Source organism: Vicia villosa, linkage group LG3 (genome assembly GCF_029867415.1).
Source record: "Vicia villosa cultivar HV-30 ecotype Madison, WI linkage group LG3, Vvil1.0, whole genome shotgun sequence".
NCBI classification, from domain to species: domain Eukaryota; kingdom Viridiplantae; phylum Streptophyta; class Magnoliopsida; order Fabales; family Fabaceae; genus Vicia; species Vicia villosa.
The window spans coordinates 22355801-22370789 of record NC_081182.1 but is presented as its reverse complement, the minus strand read 5'-3'; the positions used below and the strand labels follow the sequence as shown (position 1 = coordinate 22370789).

Genomic DNA, 14989 nt, shown 5'->3' with positions numbered 1-14989 from the left:
AAAACAAATAGACCAACAAATAAATTGGATTCCGAATGTTCGCTATTCATGTCTTCATTTTATTTTTTAACAAATTTATAAGGGAATTTTATAAGAGAGCGAGTTTAATAATAGATATATTAAACCCTATGGCTCTTAATTTTTAACACCCTTAATAAATTAAAACGGGAATTGTATCGGGTAAATTTTGGGGTATGACAATATCAAACCTTTTGAGTTGGTTCATACTGATCTTTGGGGACCTTCCACATTTTCATCAATCTCTGGTTTTAATTATTATATAGCATTTGTTGATGCCAAGACTAGGTATACTTGGTTCTATTTACTGAAACAAAACTCTAAAGTTATGAATGCATTTAAAATGTTTTTCAAGTATGTGTAAACACAATTTTAAGCCAGCATACAATCAATCTAGTCTGATTATGGAGGTGAGTTTAGACCCTTCACTAAATACCTTAATGATTTAGGGATTACTCATAGAGTCATCTGTCCCTATATATCTCACCAAAATGGCTCTGTTGAGAGAAAACACATGTCCATAGCTGAAATGGGTCTCACCTATTTATCTCATGTTAGCATACCTCTTGAGTATTGGGACCATAGGTTCAATACAACTATATACCTAATGAATAGGCTTCATACAACTACTTTGGCTAGTTTCAACTCACCCTTTCAAGCCTTATATAACAAAGATCAACATTTAAGACCCACGTAGGGTTGTCACCATATAAATTGGTTTATAGGAAAACTTGTAACTTACTAGTCGAGCTAGAACATAAAGCATACTAGACAATCAAGTTCTTAAATTTTGATAAAAAAGCAGCAGGACAAAAGAGGTTGTTGAAGCGGGATGAGTTAGAAGAGATCAGACTAAGAGCATACGAGAATTTTGTGATATATAAAGATAGAACCAAAAGGTATCATGATAAGAACTTGGTGAGAAGAGAGTTTCAGGTAATACATAAAGTTTTGATGTACAACTCTCGACTGATGTTATTTTCTAGGAAGTTGAAATCTAGATGGTCGAGCCCTTTTATTGTGAATAAGGTGTTTGTAAATGGTGTTGGAGAAGTCCAAGATCCGGGATATTCACACACTTTTATGGTAAATGGACAAAGGATAAAGATTTATTGAGGAGGTGAAGTACCATCTGAGAAGGTGTCTCTGATACTCACTGAGCCTTAGACTGAAATACTCAAGCTAATGACCTTAAGTGATTAACATTGAAGTTCCCTTGCAGATTGACATTTGATGAAGAAAAGGGAAGCCGACTACTTGTACTAAATATCTAGATACCTCAACTAGTAAGGTTTGAACCAAATGTTTCCACAATTCACTTTTCTTCTTCTTCTTCTTATGAGAGTATCTATACATTAGTTATTTTATAGAATTTGCATCATTTCTATAGTCTATTGCTATGATAAATACACATTGAGGCAGATGTTTGTGAAAACTCTGAGCATTTTAAACCAACTTGTATTGAAATGATTATATCCTTTGCTAAACACTTTTAGCCTTAGCCATTTTTTGGTGACATAGTCTGTTATATAGCGATTTGACTTGAAAGATTAAATTTTTCATCACCTTTGGAGTTAGGTTGAAGAATTTGATTTCCTTGTTTGATGCAAATGTATAAGTTTGGGGTCCCTCTTGGAAGTTAGCAACATTTAAGTTTGGGGTTGGGGTACTACAAAAATTGGTCAAAATAAAGAAAAAGAAAAATAAGAAGTTAAAAATGGCTTCTTAAAAAAATCTGTTGTGAAAAAGAAAAGAAAGAGTAATAGGACCAACAAAAATACATACTCTAGTACTGATAAACCAGGCAAAGAATGATATGAAAGGAATCAGGTAACATAAGGAAAACTAGGTACATAACTCCAAAGGTTTAAGTCTATTATTAAAAAATATCCTACCCTGATATAAGCCACATTACAACATTGAAAAGATCTCAAAAGTGTGTATTTAAATATAACTCTGATAGAAATTTTACAAACTCATTATTAAATGCTTTTGTACGTTGATTGTGTGATTACCTTGTCAATTTACAACTTATTATCTAAAAAGCCCTAAGAATGCTTCACACTTTGGGCGTGTTCTTGGAAGGAGGGACATTAATAGTTGCCAAAAAGTCTGCCTCAAAAGATGTAAAAGGGATTAGAGCCCCTAACTCATGGATAACGAGGAGATAAAAATAAAAACAACAAGCATATGACCACCCCCCCCCCCCCCCCCCCCCGCAGTGGTCATATTGGCTCTCCCCATTTATGAACAGGGCTCCAGAACCACATTTTCATCGTGCTCTGTACTGGAAAATACAATACCCTGACGAAACTTCTTGATCATCTCAGAATTTGAGTATAGAGACACAATGTCTCGAATGTGAACATATTTTTCTTTCTTCCTATCCATTAGCTTTCAACGAAAGGGAAGAGGATGAGAAAAAATAGAAGAGATTGTGCCTTGGGGAGAAGGACAAACCTTGTAATCTTTTTTTTCTCTCCGAAACTTTCCTATGTTTGTGTATTTTTTCGGAGGAAACAAAATAAAGGTTCCAAAATAGAAGAAAAGAGAAAATATTTTCCTAGAAAATAGACGACCAATAACAAAAGCAACGTACCCGCTTGATGGAGTAGTTGTTGCAAGGAGTGGAAATGTTTCCACGCGTTAGGGACATGTGTAAGAAAAGGGGTTATGCTGGTTTTTCCTAGGGAAATCATCATGAGTTACATTAAATTCCACCCACACTCCTTTCCTACTTAGTGTTTGTTCTGGACTGGGCCGAGCAGGCCCAGCTCTTCCCACCAGCCGAGCAGGCCCAAAGCGTTTGGGCCCATTTACTTGGTAGCCGTTACGGATTGACTAGGCGCGAAGACCACGCATCACACTTCAGCGAAGGATCCGGTCAACCTCCTCCGAATCCTACGCCACGCTCATCCAGAACGTGGGTCACCTGCTGACTCAGCCCTAGCACAAGGACGTTCTGGCAGTTTCCTAGCACGTGGGCCTCCAATTGGATTTGGCCCAATTAGGAAACCTTGGCCCAGCGCTGGGGGCTATAAATACCCTCTTTCACTAGAGAGTCAGGTATCATATTCTTCACTCTCTAAACCTTCATTCTCTGATAGCTACTGACTTTAGCATCGGAGGACCTTGCAGGTACCCCCCCATCTTGCTCTTTAAGCCAGATTCTGACGCCTTGACGATTCTTCTGATCAGGTACGATCAATGTTCAAGCTTTTATAGATGATTGGTGTTTTGACATATCTAGGGTCATTCAAGTGATGTTTGACATCCCTCCCTGACACTAAAGAGACATCTAACAAGGAGGTGATGACTCATCCCTAACTAAAGGAGCTGCCTTCAACTAATGAACTCACCTCCAACTAGGAAGGCCCTCTTCAGCTGAAGGACGTGCCCTCCAACTAAGGGAGCTTACTTTAGGTGAGGGACCGACCTTCCAGCTAAGGGGCTGTTTTTCAGCTGAGTGGCTCGTCCTCCAACTAAGGAATCTACCTTTAGTTTAGGGACTCGGTCTCCACTGAGGGACTCGCCTCCAACTAAAGGAACAACCTTCAATTAAGGGACTCACCCTCAACTAAAGGACTCGCCTCGAACTAGGGGACTCACCCTAGCCATAAAGTTCAACATAAAGGAAGCTTACAAACACTTCCCTTTACAAGTCTTCGTGCATAAGAGATTATGTAGTGATATATTTTAAGGGTCCCTAAATAGGGCGACATATGTGTTTCGTTGGACGCCCGCCTCATGAGGCGCCACCCAGGGTGTGTCCTTTACGTGATACATGGGCTCACCCTAAAGGTAGACGTGGATAATGGTGTTTATCCAGTCCCTAACTGCATGTGCGGAGTCATGCCATGACTCCCGAGGAAATAAATAATCAACAGTTTCCCCAGTCAATGGGGAGCAGTTACCTCTTCTTGAGGGTTTCCTAAATCCTAAGCATATACGCCTCTACAAATACCTCGACTTTAGGGTTGAAGAGGACAAATCGTAAATACACACGATACACCTAAAAGCCACAGAGCTTCTCGCCTCACGTGAGCTTGCTCTATCATCACTGTAAACACCACCAAACAGAGTCTCTCGTCGTCACATACAAGACCTAAACAACTAGAAAAATACTAAAGCCTCTAGTCATCCTTATTAGCTTAGGGGTACTATGCATTATGTTCTTTTTGACAAGTACATTTTGTTTTTTGTTGATATGTAAATTTAAATAAATATCATACAAAGAACACAATAAAATATACACATTGTACTTGTTGATTTCTCTAAAGAATTAAAAATATATATAATAATTGGAAATATTTTGTAACATAATACGAAATAAGGTGTGAACCTCCATTTTGATGATTTAATGGTACTATTGATTTCCTTTCGGATAAGAAACTTGACATAAGAAGTTGTTTACATGTTACTATAAAAATATAGCTAATAGAAATGTGTGGCAACAGTGATGATCATAAATATAATGAGTAAATTATATGCCATATGATTTTGCAACAATTGGTTTGTGGGAGTTTGGTTCATACCGTGTTGCTTTATGGCAACACAGTTTGAATGCTGCAAATCTGGAAAATGTGTCCTAAGCCCTCAAGAGTGGGATTCAAGATCATAAGTTGGTAGGGAAATGCAGTGTCTGTACTGATAATTTGTTTAGTTTTGGTAAATAATGTTTAGTAATAGTTGTTGATTTGGAAACAAATTTTGTTCGTTGTAATTGTGGACGAATTTTTCGATCTGAATTACGTTAAATGATCAAATGTTGTATGGATCGGAGTACTCCTTATTGACAAAGTATCTATCAAATATGAAGTATACTAATATTAATTTTCATGTATGAATATTTTATTAGTATTATTATTGAAAAAAAATTAAAGTTTCACTAATTGAAATGGTAACTTGGGTGGTAGACAACCCAGCTACCTTGTATAAACGGGCTTCTAGTCCATTCCAAATAAGCAAGTGCACCATACAAGTCAAGAAGGTAATGCATTAAGGTTTTTGTCCTCCAAAGAGACTTCTCTTTCTTGAAACTAAACATATTCCCATGATTCTTTCTTCATGTCTTTCTCAACATATAAGTATGTAAACAACAACCTAAATATACCTTTATTTCAATGTATATATTTTATACAAGAAACAGTTCCCAGTTTTTTTGGGCCATTATTTCCTCACCAGCCTCCTAAGAAATTGAATTTGAATTTGAATTCTTCACTTTAATTATTACCTTTGTGATAAGAATACAGATCATAAGTGTAAAAAGAAAATGCCTCAGCTGCTACATGGGATGCTTAGAGTAACCATAGGTGAAGTTGACAGGTTGCAATCCGGAATTAGTTTGGCTTTTTGTCACAAGGTATTATTATTCATAAATATTATTTCTCTTGTAAAATCGGTGGTTACAAATATGTAAAATTAATTCAATTTTTCTTATTTTATTTTAAAAATAACATTATATGATTGAATATTCGATATCATATACAATAAAAATCTAGAGTACCTTTATCTTAGGACGCAAGTCTCATCCTGATGTAGGGATCATCGCGTGATGGTTGATTGAGTACCTGTTGTTCTTAGCAGCCATGTGAATAGTACCTGTTGAAATAAATAAGCTTTAGCAGAAAATTAAGAAATGACACATTCTTATCAAGAGAAATCAAATATGTTTTATTATTGCATCCCTTTATTTCCAAGAGAAACTAACATTTGCTTAAGCTCATTTAAATTCATGTTACTTTTTTATTATCTTGTCAAATATTACGGAACAAAGGGCACAACACACAAGGGGAAGAGAATTCTGGCCCAAGTCAAAGGTTGTCTCTTGTGCCGGCCTGAGGTACAATTCTTTCACTACTGTAACCAACACGCTTCTTCGATTTAATACAATTTTTATTACAAAATCTTAACATTCAAAACCTCTTGATATGAAGATTGTTGGAACAAGACTCTATGCAACAGTTGATTTAGATAAGGCAAGGGTTGGACGAACGAGAATGATAGGGAACCAACCTTCAAATCCCAAATGGAACGAAACCTTTGAAATTTATTGTGCTCATTACATATCAAACCTTGTATTCACTGTCAAAGATGATAATCCAATTGGAGCAACTCTAATTGGAAGAGCTTACATCCCTACCCAAAAAGTTCTCAAAGGACATATAACTGACAGATGGCTTGAGATATTAGACGAAGAAGATCATCGCCCTGTACCAGGTGGTCCTAAAATTCGTGTTAGTATGCATTTCATTAGTGTCACTGAGGACAGCACATGTCTTTGGTCTCAGGGAATACACCTGCCATTTTTGGGAGTTCCGCGAATATTTTTCAACCAAAGACAGGGTTGTAGTGTAACTTTATACCAAGATGCTCATGTTCCTGATAGTATTGATAGTATTTATCCGTGGATTCCGATATCTGGAACAAAATCTTATGTTCCTGGAAGATGCTGGGAAGATATTTACAATGCAATTATGGATGCTAAACACTTTATTTACATAACAGGTTGGTCTGTTCATACTGAAATAACCTTGATTAGGGACCCAAAAAAGTCAACAGAAACTAGAGTCACACTTGGAGAAATGCTAAAGAGAAAAGCCGATGAAGGTGTTAATGTTCTTATCCTTGTTTGGGATGACAGAACCTCTGTTCCAGGTTTCAAGGAGGACGGTTTGATGGGAACACATGATCAAGAAACTGCATATTACTTTAGAAACACAAAGGTACATTGCGTTTTATGTCCGCGTAATCCTGATGGTGGACGAAGCATAGTTCAAGGTTTTCAGATTTCAACAATGTTTACTCATCACCAGAAGACTATAATTGTTGATGGTCAACATGTTGAAGGTCATCATGTTGATGGTCAAGATGTAGATGGTCATCTTGTTGATGGTCATCATGTTGAAGGATCAAAGAAGCGAACCGTTATCAGTTTCGTAGGCGGACTCGATCTATGTGATGGGAGATATGATACCATGGAACACCCTTTGTTTTCAACATTGAATACAGTTCATCATGATGATTTTCATCAGCCTAATTTCCCAGGTGCTTCTATTAAGAAAGGCGGTCCTAGAGAACCATGGCATGATATTCATTGTAAGCTAGAAGGACCTGTTGCATGGGATGTGTTGTACAATTTTGAGCAAAGATGGGAAAAGCAAGTTGGGAAGAAATTCCTATTACCAATTGAATTTCTTGATAGAATTCTAATCCATCCTTCTGATGCAATGATATCGGAAAAAGATGGAGACACTTGGAGTGTTCAGTTGTTTAGGTCCATTGATGGTGGTGCTGTTTCTCACTTCCCTCAAGCACCAAATGAAGCTATTGAATTAGGACTTGTTAGTGGAAAAGATAACATCATTGATAGAAGCATTCAGGATGCCTACATAAACGCTATTCGACGAGCCAAAAACTTCATCTACATTGAAAATCAGTATTTCCTAGGGAGTTCTTATGGTTGGAAATCATCTGATATAAAAGTTGAAGACATCGGCGCTTTGCATCTCATACCAAAGGAACTGTCATTGAAGATTGTTAGTAAGATCGAAGCGGGAGAGAGGTTTGTTGTGTATGTGGTGATACCAATGTGGCCAGAAGGTATACCTGAAAGTGCATCAGTACAGGCGATATTGGACTGGCAAAGAAGGACCATGGAGATGATGTATTCTGATATCGCTGATGCCATAAAAAAGAAGAATATCGAAGCTCACCCTCACCCTCGTGAGTATTTGACATTTTATTGCCTTGGCAAAAGGGAGAGTAAGAAAGATGGAGAGTATACTCCTCCAGAGGAACCAAAGCCTAACACTGACTATCATCGCGCACAGAAGTCGAGAAGGTTCATGATCTATGTTCATTCCAAGATGATGATAGGTAAGATTTCTATTAACCCTATAATATACGGTTGATATGTTATTATCCAATGTCCAAACATTCATATAATTTTTTTAGGCGGCTTTTAAGGCGAGCATAGAATAATATACTAACAATGTATTGTATGCTTTTATTTTGTTGATTCAGTGGATGATGAATACATACTGATTGGTTCAGCAAACATAAACCAAAGATCAATGGATGGTGGAAGAGACACCGAGATAGCAATGGGAGCATTCCAACCGCATCATCTAGCATCGATTGGGCCACAAAGACCACAAGGTCAAATCTACGGGTTCAGAAGAGCATTATGGTATGAACATATTGGTGGTAACAATGATGATTTTGATGAACCTGAAAGTTTGGATTGTGTGAGACTTGTGAACCGCGTTGCTGAGAGAAACTGGAAGTTATACTGTGACGATACATTGGATGAAAGTGAAACTACTCATCTTTTGAGGTATCCTGTTGAAGTGGGAGAAGATGGAAGTGTAACATCAATTCCAGGGATGCAGTATTTTCCTGATACTAAGGCTTTGATTGTTGGTTCGAAATCTGAATTGCTTCCTCCAATTCTTACCACTTAGGTAGATATAGCATAGTGGTTGATTGGGGAATATTGTCATACACCTGTTGTGCATAATCATGATGAGTGAAAATTATAACAACTTTCAACTTTTATGATGTGGTGCAATAAATCTAAAATGCAAGTATCTTGGTAAATACTAGTAAAAATTGAAATTTATGACTAAGGACTTATTGTATAATGCCTCAATCCACCATCCATGGCGCACCATATAGTAAAACATAATACACTTTTTTTTTTGATGGGAAACATAATACACTTTACACAAAATATAATGTATCATTATTCATTTGATAACATGTACAATAATATAAGATATAAGATATGATAAATTAATGTTGACATTTATGTTATCATATCTCTTTAGTTCAAATTTTTATCTTAAATTTGAATTGAGTTAGAAACTAATAGAATAATAGAATAAGAAAAGAATATAAATTACTGATTTATTTATATAAAATATAATTTAAAATATAAATAAAATAAATAAATATTAAATAAAAATTAATAATTAATTTATTAAAATTAAGATATTTAAAAATAAAAAAAATTAAAACTAAAAAAAAATAAATTTCAAAATTAATTATAATTTTCTTGTAATTTATATATAATATACTTTTTATATGAGAAATATTATTGAAATCAAATTAATTCTCTTTTTTAGTTCTTCTGTGTATAATATAATAGAGAAATTTAAAACATAATGATAAAAAGAATGAAAGAAAGAAAATGTTAAAGAGAGATAAAATAAATATGCAGAGAAAATAACACTATTATTACATGAGAGAGCATTCATCCCGTCCAACAAATAATTGAGATATAATTTCTGGATGTATCATGTTTACTTATTATTTTTTTAAAAATACAACATATTTCCTTGATTTTATTAAACACCAAATGAATAGATATATCATGGATCTCGCTTACAATCCTAGCTACTGTATTTTCTGTTTTTTGTTTATCGGTCAATTTGGCTTAGAGATCAAACGTTACAGTATTTCCTTTGGCGTCTTTGTCTTTCCTCTTTATTTATTTTGAATTATGAAATTAATATTTGTAGAAGAAAAATATTAATTTCATATAGATTAAGAAAATGTGAAAAATGAAAGAGAGAAAATAATAGTTTTACTAAACAATCCTTGTTTACTATTGATGTATTCAAATTATCATAAATGTAGAGTGATAGAATAATAAATTGATAGTATTAATTAGAGAGTAAAGTTGAAAGATAAAAATTAGAATTGTATTGGAAACTAAAAGCGACAATTTTTCTGGTTGTGGTGGTGTTATTCGCGATGATCACGGCAAGTGGCTTTGTGGTTTCTCCAAGTTTATCGGAGTCTGCAATGTCTTTATGGCTGAAGTTTGGGGAGTATATGAAGGTCTCAAGTTATCGGCCTCAAGAGGTTTTAGGAAAGTCATTATCAATACTGACTCCAAGAGAGTTGTTAGTGCAATCTTGAATAAAGAGAATAGTGGTGATTCTGACTTGGCTCTAATTCGGCAAATTCGCGCTTTAATGGCAAAGCATGATGTTGTGAAGATTGAGCATATTTTTCGTGAAGTAAACAGTGTTGCGGATGAGTTAGCAAAAGTTGGGCGCCGTTTGAAGACCGGCTGTAATGTTTACGATAACGTTCCTGATTTTCTCTTGAACCTTATTCATAAAGATTCCTCTGGTTTATCTACCCTTCGAGTGGTAGCTATGTAGTTTTTTCTCTTTTTCGGGCTTTGGCCCTCTTGTTTATCAAAAAAAAGAAAAGCGACAATTAGATTGAGACAAATAATTCTATCGCGACATTTATTTTGGGACAGAGGGAGTACTTGATAAAATAAAATTAAATCCATTGTTTAGAATCAATTTTTTTTTGTTAAATTATTTACTTAAATGTCTCATTGTTTCAAATGACCGTTATTTTTATATACATTTTTAAAAAAAATTGTGTTATCCCTTGGTTGTTTCTTTCAATCGACGAGAAATATCATTTGCATAAAAATCTCAGAATATGACACTTTTTTTAATTTTAAAATTTTAAATTTATTTATTCCCTCGGTTAGCCATGTTATCCGACATGAAACTTATTTTGCATGTATACTTCACAGGACTAGACTCTACCTTTTCATTTACCTTTTAACACTCGTTTCATTGTCATTTTCTTCAGAAAATTATAGGCGATTTTTATCTTCATCAAAACTCCCTAAACTCAGATTCCACCATCTCTTCCAACAAACGTTCGTCTTCACATTTTTGTTATTAGAGTTATTATTCTCATTATTTGGCCTTCTATTCATTTATCTTTGTATTGGGCCCATTATAGAACATAAGCCCATTGTAAACATGATATATATTGTAACTCCTACACTCAATAATACTAAGAAAAGATATTCAGTTTAAACTTTGATTTTGCCGCCTACCATGGCTTCTTCTTCTTCATTTCATAAACTGTAATATGGTATCAGTGATCTAATCATCATTTCCGCATTCAGTTCCTTTTCTTCTGCATTTCTTTTTCATCATTTACACAAACATGTCATCTTCATCAGAAGATGAACAACCTAAAACCAAAGAAACCACACCTAAACCTGACGATCCCATTTTGAATCCAAGAAATCCCTATTATCTCCATCCTGGAGAAAATCTAGGTGCTACCCTTGTTGCTCCTCCTTTAGACGACAACAACTATCACAACTGGAGTAAATCGATGCGTCGCGCATTGACATCGAAGAACAAATTATCTTTCATCAATGGCGTTTTACCAAGACCCTCGTCCAAGAACCCTGACTTTGAGCTTTGGGATCGTGCCAATAGTATGGTTCTATCAAGGATTACACGCACTCTTTCTCCTCACATTGCTCAGAGCACTATATGCTTCGATTCGGCATACGATCTTTGGGAAGATCTCAAGGACCGTTTCACGAAAGGTAATCATTTCCGATTCTCCGATCTACTGCATGATTTGCATTCCATTCAACAAGGAGACCGCACCCTATCAACATACTTCACAGATTTGAAGATTCTTTGGGATGAACTCGAAGATTTGCGTCCAACACCATCTTGCTCATGTCCAACACCCTGCAGCTGTGACCTAGCCAAAGCTGTGCGTACATACAAGCATATGGAGTATGTCACATGCTTCCTCAAAGGCCTCAATGACAATTACAGCAACATTCGCACGCAAATTTTGCTTCTTGATCCTTTTCCCAACATCAGTAAAGCCTATTCATTGATTGCCCAGCAACAAACAACTTCTCCTTCTGCATCCACCCCCAACCCTACCATTCTTACTACAAATTCCTCCACCAAGCCCAAAGGAAAATCCAATTCAAGAACCCCTATGCTATGTACCAATTGCAGCAAAACAAATCACACGATTAACAATTGCTACTTCAAACATGGATTCCCTCCGGGTTATCGTTCCAAGAATTCAAAGGCCTCCACTGATGCTAAATCAACAACTGCTCCTGATAAGGATCTTTCTATCACAAAGGAAGAGTACCAACACCTCATCCAGCTGCTTCAATAGTCAAGGAAGGACAATTCAACTTCCAAGTCATCTAACTCTGAGGCTGCTTTGATTTCAGGTATTAACTCCACAGGTAACATTTTACATAAACCATCTTCATGGATATTGGATTCAGGGGCTTCACATCATGTGTGTCCTTTTGCTGAAAATTTCTCTACTTTAGATCCCATTGACCCTGTGAACACACATTTACCTAATGGTGCTACATTAACTGCTAAATTTTCTGGTTCTATTATCTTTGATGCCAATTTTCAATTGCATAATGTGTTTTACATGCCTAACTTTACATTTAGCCTTATCTCTATTTCTAAACTATGCCTGACAACACCCTACACAATCACATTCTTACACACTTCCTGCTTCATTCAGGATGTGTCTACCAAGCTAATGATTGGACGGGTGACACATATTCATAGTCTCTACATTTTGGACAGAATTCCCTTACAAAATGCTAAATGTAACTCTATAAGCAATAAGAACTCTATGCAATCTAATTACCCCTTATGGCATCATAGATTAGGCCATCCCTCTCTTGATGTTTTACATTCAATGTCCATACAATTTCCTATTGTCAAATATTGTAAAATCAATGATTGTTCTACATGCCATCTAGCTAAGCAAACAAAACTGCCATTTCCTACAAGTACTTTTGTTTCTACTAAATGCTTTGACTTGATTCATACGGATATTTGGGGGCCTATTTATTTACCTTCTATGGATGGTTTTCATTATTTTTTGACTATTGTAGATGACTTTTCATGATACACATGGACTATTTTAATGCATAATAAGGCTGCTACTAGACAACACATTAAGAATTTCATTACTTATTGCCAAACTCAATTTTCATGTACTGTTAAGACTATTAGAAGTGATAATGGCAATGAATTCATCATGCCATCTTACTATGCATCTTTAGGAATCACACATCAAAGAAGTTGTGTAGAAACCCCACAACAAAACTCAACCGTAGAAAGAAAACATGGACATTTTCTAAATGTTACTCGATCCCTCTTATTCCATGCCCACCTTCCCAAGTGTTTTTGGTCCTTTGCCCTATGCCATGCAACTTTTCTCATTAACAGACTTTGTAGCCCTCTGCTACAAAATAATACACCCTATAAACTTTTATTCAATTCTGATCCTAACTTTAGTGACTTAAAAACATTTGGATGCTTAGCATATGCATCTACTATCACTAGGAACAAAGACAAACTTGACCCAAGAGCTACTAAATGCTTGTTCATAGGCTACCCCATGGGGATTAAAGGATACCTCCTCTTTGATTTGAATACTAGAGCTACCTTTATTTCAAGAAACTGTTCCTTTAATGAACAAATCTTCCCTTATCAAACTAATGCACCCACCCATCCTACTGATGTTTCCAATCTAGAAAATCACACATCTACTATCCCATTCCTGTTTGATATATCTAGTCCTTCACCACCCTCACAACATCATGATATTCCCACTGCTGAGGCAGAACCCTCTCCTACCAACACACAACCAAACACTCCTTCTCAACCTCAGCCTAACCCTGAACATATTCCTATACCCCATTCTGAAACACAGATTCAGAATCCCACTTCCTCCTCTCCACCATCCCCTGCCCAACAAATCCTTAGAACCTCCACTAGAATTAGGTCTGCACCTGCACATCTAAAAGATTTTGATTGCAACATAGTATATTCATCTACTTTGTATGATATATCTCATTTTATATCTTATTGTAATCTATCTCCTGCATTTTTTTCTTATGTATCTGCCATTACTACCAATTGCACTCCTAATAATTACAAACAAGCTAGCCAATTCCCTCACTGGGTTAAGGCAATGGAGGATGAACTCACAGCCTTGACTACTAATAAAACTTGGCAAATTGTAACTCTTCCACAAGGTAAGAAACCTATTGGCTGCAAATGGGTTTATAAAACCAAATTCAACTCCAATGGTTCAATAGAAAGACACAAGGCAAGGTTAGTAGCTCAACTCTTTAACCAAATCCAAGGTATTGATTACTTTAAAACTTTCTCCCCTGTTGCAAAACTAACTACAGTAAGATTGATTCTATCTTTAGCTTCCTCTTTAAATCTACATTTATTCCAATTAGATGTGCATAATGCTTTTTTGCATGGTGATTTGGATGAGGAAGTCTATATGTCTCTACCTAAAGGCTTACACTCTACTATTCCAAATCCTGTGTGTAAATTGCTTAAATCCATCTATGGTCTGAAGCAATCTAGTAGACAGTGGTTTGGCAAGCTTTCCATTGTCCTTCTTCAAAACCAGTTTACACAAATGCACTTCAGACCATTCCTTATTTATACACAATTGCAAAGATTTCTTCACCTTCATTCTCATTTATGTTGATGACATTCTAATTGCAGGAAACAACATTGACATCATCAATTCCATTAAACAAACTTTACATCAACATTTCCACATCAAAGACTTGGGGCATATGCGATATTTCCTAGGACTGGAGCTTGCAAGGAACACACAGGGCATCAACATCTGCCAAAGGAAATATACATTAGACTTGCTAGATAAAACTGGACTCCTAGCCTGCAAGCCAGCTTCTACTCCAATGACACGTGAAACAAGACTCACCTCAACAACTGGCACTCCTTTAGAAGATCCTACTCCCTACAGGCGGCTAGTTGGTCAGCTTATCTACCTCCTCAACACAAGACCAGACATATCATATGCTGTCCAGCAATTGACTCAGCATATGAACAAACCCACATACATCCACTATTCTGCAGCTCTGTGTGTCCATAGATACCTCAAAGCTTCTCCAGCACAAGGCATTTCATTCCCCACCACATCTACTCTACAACTTAAGGCATTCTCAGATTCTGATTGGGCCACATGCCCTGAAACACGACGCTCTGTCTCTGGATATTGCATCTACTTAGGTGATTCTCTCATCTCATGGAAATCAAAGAAGCAACAAACCATCTCTCGCAGCTCCACTGAAGCA

The 14989-nt window shown here is 36.2% G+C and overlaps 1 protein-coding gene across 1 annotated transcript; it reads left to right on the top strand.

Annotated features, from left to right (window-relative positions):
* The first annotated feature begins 5150 nt into the window (after positions 1 to 5150).
* LOC131655126 (phospholipase D alpha 1-like) lies at positions 5151 to 8682 on the top strand. The gene is made up of 4 exons (XM_058925030.1): positions 5151 to 5380; positions 5795 to 5860; positions 5955 to 7896; positions 8044 to 8682. Exons 1-4 carry the CDS (start codon positions 5291 to 5293, stop codon positions 8481 to 8483), a joined length of 2538 nt encoding a protein of 845 aa, XP_058781013.1. The 5' UTR covers positions 5151 to 5290; the 3' UTR covers positions 8484 to 8682.
* Positions 8683 to 14989: the final 6307 nt, after the last annotated feature.